This window comes from Argentina silus, assembly GCF_951799395.1.
Source record: "Argentina silus genome assembly, contig: scaffold_549, whole genome shotgun sequence".
Classification (NCBI taxonomy): domain Eukaryota; kingdom Metazoa; phylum Chordata; class Actinopteri; order Argentiniformes; family Argentinidae; genus Argentina; species Argentina silus.
In genome coordinates, this window is record NW_028152311.1 from 2,501 (window position 1) to 7,500 (window position 5,000).

Genomic DNA, 5,000 nt, shown 5'->3' on the forward strand with positions numbered 1-5,000 from the left:
GTGTGGTATGTGGTGTGTGTGTGTGTGTGTGGTATGTGGTGTGTGTGTGTGTGTGTGGTATTAGGTGTGTGTGTGTGTGTGTGTGTGTGTGTGTATGTGTGGTATGTGGTGTGTGTGTGTGTGTGTGTGTGGTATGTGGTGTGTGTGTGTGTGTGTGTGGTATGTGGTGTGTGTGTGTGTGTGTGTGTTTGTGTGTGTGTGTGTGTGTGTGTTTGTGTGTGTGTGTGTGTGTGTGTGTCTCACGTTGGGGAGGAACCCGGGCCTCAGCTCTTTGTTGAGAACGGAGGTCCAGTTGACGTCAGACAGACACGCCTCCTTCTGCAGCTCCGCCAGACAGGAAATCCTCCTCTGGACGTCAACACACAACAACTACAGGAGGGGGGGCGTCACACCCGGGGGGGGGGGGGGGGGGGGGCACAGTGGAACACCGGCAACATGGACACTTAGCTTAACAGGCTGATGTCTAACAGGCTAATGCTAATGGGAAAATGTGTGTGTGTGTACCTTCCTGAGGAGGGTCTTGGTCTCGGGGGACCAGGCTGTGGGGTAGTTGGGGAACACCTTGTGGAAGGTCTGGAGGATCTCATTGGACGGTGTGCTTGACCTCATCACATACGGCCTCTGAGAGACGGAAGGGGGGAGGGAGGGAGAGTGGAATAGAGAGAGAGGGAGAGATGGTCAAAAGTGTATCACATTCGTATCACATTCCTACAATTGATGAGAATTGATTGCATGTCCAAATTAACAAATAAACAGTCTTCTTCTTCTTTCTAGAAGAGACGTCATGGTAGGTCTGTGTGTTCCCGTCCTCTGACTGAACCAGATACAATCATTCAGACCGGATGAATACAAATGTGGATAAACGATCTCTGTAGATATTTCAATATTTACATTGTGTAGTTGATGCATTTAAGATTATCTTAAAAACAATCTCTCTCTCTAAGGTCACACATAGGCTAGGATGGTGGTGGTGTGTGTGTGAGTGTGTGTGTGTGAGGGTATGTGTGTACAGTACCTGTCCTCTCAGCAGCTCGTAGGCAGTAATACCCAGAGACCACCAGTCCACAGAGAAGGAGTAGCCAGGGTGAGACCCCTCACAGGGCAGGAACAACTCAGGGGCTGGAACACACACACACACACACACACACACACACACACACACACACACACACACACACACACACACACACACACACACACACACACACACACACACACACACACACACACACACACACACACACACACACACACACACACACACACACACACACACACACACACAGTTACCCATGCACTGTATGGTTTAGTTATGGTTTATTTGTGGTTTAGTTATGGTTTAGTTACCCATGTATGGTTTGGTCCCAGCGATAGTGGTGGCTCTCAGGTCCTCTTTGACGACGGCGGCGATGTTGAAGTCAGTCAGGTGGGCGTGACCTGAGCAGCAGAGAAACAGGCAGTTACAGGACGGAACGTTCCAGACCTCCAGCTGGAAACAAAAGACAACAAAGACAAAGGAAAGCATCTTCCATGAAGAATCTTGATAGTTACATTTACAATGCCCTGTGTAAGTAATGGGACAGTGCCCTATGTAAGTAATGGGACAGTGCCCTATGTAAGTACATTTTACATTTACATTTATGGCATTTAGCAGACGCCTTTATCCAAAGCGACTGACAACAATACATTTGTTTAAGTAAATGAATCATTTATCCAACAGTCATCATAAGACAAAGTAATCAATGCTCACACCAGGGGCCATTGGCAGTCGTAATGCCAGTAGGCTAATATTTTTTTTATTAAATATATTTTATTAGCAGGAGAGAACTTGTACAGGGGGGTAGCAGGGGAGAAGAGGTCTCGGGGTTAGGGTTAATATAGGGGGGGTAGTGGGGGTGAAGAGGTCTCGGGGTTAGGGTTAATATAGGGGGGGTAGTGGGGGTGAAGAGGTCTCGGGGTTAGGGTTAATATAGGGGGGGTAGTGGGGGAGAAGAGGTCTCAGGGTTAGGGTTAATATAGGGGGGGAAGTGGGGGAGAAGAGGTCTCAGGGTTAGGGTTAGTATAGGGGGGGTAGCAGGGGAGAAGAGGTCTCGGGGTTAGGGTTAATATAGGGGGGGTAGTGGGGGTGAAGAGGTCTCGGGGTTAGGGTTAATATAGGGGGGGTAGTGGGGGTGAAGAGGTCTCGGGGTTAGGGTTAATATAGGGGGGGTAGTGGGGGTGAAGAGGTCTCGGGGTTAGGGTTAATATAGGGGGGGTAGTGGGGGTGAAGAGGTCTCGGGGTTAGGGTTAATATAGGGGGGGTAGTGGGGGTGAAGAGGTCTCGGGGTTAGGGTTAGTATAGGGGGGTAGTGGGGGTGAAGAGGTCTCGGGGTTAGGGTTAGTATAGGGGGGGTAGCAGGGGAGAAGAGGTCTCGGGGTTAGGGTTAATATAGGGGGGGTAGTGGGGGAGAAGAGGTCTCGGGGTTAGGGTTAGTATAGGGGGGGTAGCAGGGGAGAAGAGGTCTCGGGGTTAGGGTTAATATAGGGGGGGTAGTGGGGGTGAAGAGGTCTCGGGTTTAGGGTTAATATAGGGGGGGTAGTGGGGGTGAAGAGGTCTCGGGGTTAGCGTTAATATAGGGGGGGTAGTGGGGGTGAAGAGGTCTCGGGGTTAGGGTTAGTATAGGGGGGTAGTGGGGGTGAAGAGGTCTCGGGGTTAGGGTTAGTATAGGGGGGGTAGCAGGGGAGAAGAGGTCTCGGGGTTAGGGTTAATATAGGGGGGGTAGTGGGGGTGAAGAGGTCTCGGGTTTAGGGTTAATATAGGGGGGGTAGTGGGGGTGAAGAGGTCTCGGGGTTAGGGTTAATATAGGGGGGGTAGTGGGGGTGAAGAGGTCTCGGGGTTAGGGTTAATATAGGGGGGGTAGTAAGGGTGAAGAGGTCTCAGGGTTAGGGTTAGTATAGGGGGGGTAGTAAGGGTGAAGAGGTCTCGGGGTTAGGGTTAATATAGGGGGGGTAGTGGGGGAGAAGAGGTCTCGGGGTTAGGGTTAGTATAGGGGGGGTAGTAAGGGTGAAGAGGTCTCGGGGTTAGGGTTAATATAGGGGGGGTAGTAAGGGTTAGGGTTAGGGTTAGGGTTAATATAGGGGGGGTAGTGGGGGAGAAGAGGTCTCGGGGTTAGGGTTAATATAGGGGGGGTAGTAAGGGTGAAGCGGTCTTTAGCGCGGCCACTGCATTCACGTAGAGGCGGCGGTGTCAGGCAGGCAGCCGAGGTGGACGAGCAGAGTGATCTTGCAGGGGTTTGGGGGCTGACCATTGCTTGTAAGTAGGGAGGGGCTGTTCCCTTTGCCGCCCGGTAGGGGAGCACCAGGGACTTGAATTTGATGCGAGCTGCTACCGGGAGCCAGTGGAGGGTGCGGAGGAGGGGCGTGACATGGGAGAATTTGGGGAGATTGAACACCAGACGAGCGGCAGCGTTCTGGATGAGCTGCAGAGGCCTGATGGAGGAGGCGGGGAGTCCGGCCAAGAGTGCATTGCAGTAGTCAAGGCGAGAGATTACAAAAGTTATGCTGCTTCTCTGGTGAGGAATGAACGTATCCTTCTGATGTTGTAGAGGAAAAATCTACAGGACCGTGCTGTTACTGTGATTTTCGCCACACAGGATAAGCGGTTGTCAAGGATCACCCCAAGGTTCTTGGCTGTATGGAAGGAGGTCACAGTAGAGTTTTCTACTGTGATGGAGAAGTCTTGGAGAGGGCAGGCTTTCCCTGGGAGGAAGAGCAGCTCCGTCTTGTCAAGGTTGAGCTTTAGGTGGTGGACTGACATCCAAGCAGAAATGTCTGCAAGACATGCTGAGACCTGTGTTGCCACCTGTGCACCAGTGGTGAGGGGTCGTGGAGAGGACAGCGATCCTCTCCACGTCACCTGGTAGGAGCGATCGGCCAGATAGGATGCAAACCAGGAGAGTGCAGAACCAGAGATGCCCAATTCTGAGAGGGTGGAGAGAAGAATTGGGTGGTTTACTGTGTCGAATGCAGCAGACAGGTCCAGAAGAATGAGAACAGAGGAGAGGGAGGAAGCTTGAGCGGAGTGGAGGGTCTCCGTGACAGCGAGGAGAGCAGTTTCAGTAGAGTGCCCAGCTTTAAAGCCGGATTGGTGTGGGTCAAGGAAGTTGTTTTGAAGGAGGTAGTGAGACAGCTGGTTAGAGACAGCACGTTCAAGGGTTTTAGATAAGAAGGAGAGAAGGGATACCGTTCTGTAGTTATGGACAGCAGACAGGTCAAGAGATGGTTTCTTGAGAAGAGGCTTGACTCTGGCTGTCTTGAAGGCAGCTGGGACAGATCCTGTGGATAGAGAGGAATTGATTAAGGTGGTAAGGAACGGAAGGAGGTCTTTGGAGATGGATTGGAGAAAGGGGGAGGGGATAGAATCGAGGGGGCAGGTGGTTGCCCGCTTGGATGTGACCAGCTTTAGAACATCCTCAGGGGAGAGGGGGGAGAAATCTGATAAACCAGAGACTGGGTGTTGCGCAGTTGGTTTGGGAGGAGAGGTAGCATTGTTGGTGAGAGGTACAGGGAAGGAGCTGCTAATGTCATCAACCTTCTTTTCAAAGTAGGTGACAAAGTCATCGGCAGACAGAGGAGGGAGGAGGGGGAGGAGGAGGGTTGAGGAGTGAGGAAAATGTGGGTCAGAGACAGAGAATTGAATTTTGGAATGGTAGTATAAGGCTTTAGTAGCTGATGCAGATGAGGTGTAGTTGAGGAGGAGAGAGAGATAAGGGTCTAGATCAACAGGAAGACCAGATTTTCTCCATTTCCTCTCAGCTGGGTTAGGGTTAGGAACCCTAACCCGGCCTTGAGATCTGTGGACAGAGAGAGTCGAAGGATGAAGAAAGAGAGGACAGGAGGGTGGAGGAAGCTGCGTCAGTGGATAGAAGAGAGAAGGATTCAACAGAGGGTAGGGCGGATAAGAGGAAGAAAGAGTGGTGAGTGAGAGGGTGCGCAGGCCACGATGAGGGGACACAGTGTGG

The 5,000-nt window shown here is 51.7% G+C and overlaps 1 protein-coding gene across 1 annotated transcript in view; it reads right to left on the reverse strand.

Annotated features, from left to right (window-relative positions):
• Positions 1-5,000, reverse strand: part of LOC310824895 (serine/threonine-protein kinase 32A-like) — a gene marked incomplete at both ends in the record, with an annotated part of 15,243 nt that overhangs the window by 690 nt on the left and 9,553 nt on the right. Inside the window, 4 exons of the mRNA XM_083698153.1 lie at positions 244-369; positions 505-621; positions 1,016-1,119; positions 1,348-1,437. Of these exons, the coding sequence (XP_083554279.1) occupies positions 244-369; positions 505-621; positions 1,016-1,119; positions 1,348-1,437 (437 nt within the window). The remainder of the gene's footprint in view (positions 1-243; positions 370-504; positions 622-1,015; positions 1,120-1,347; positions 1,438-5,000) is intronic.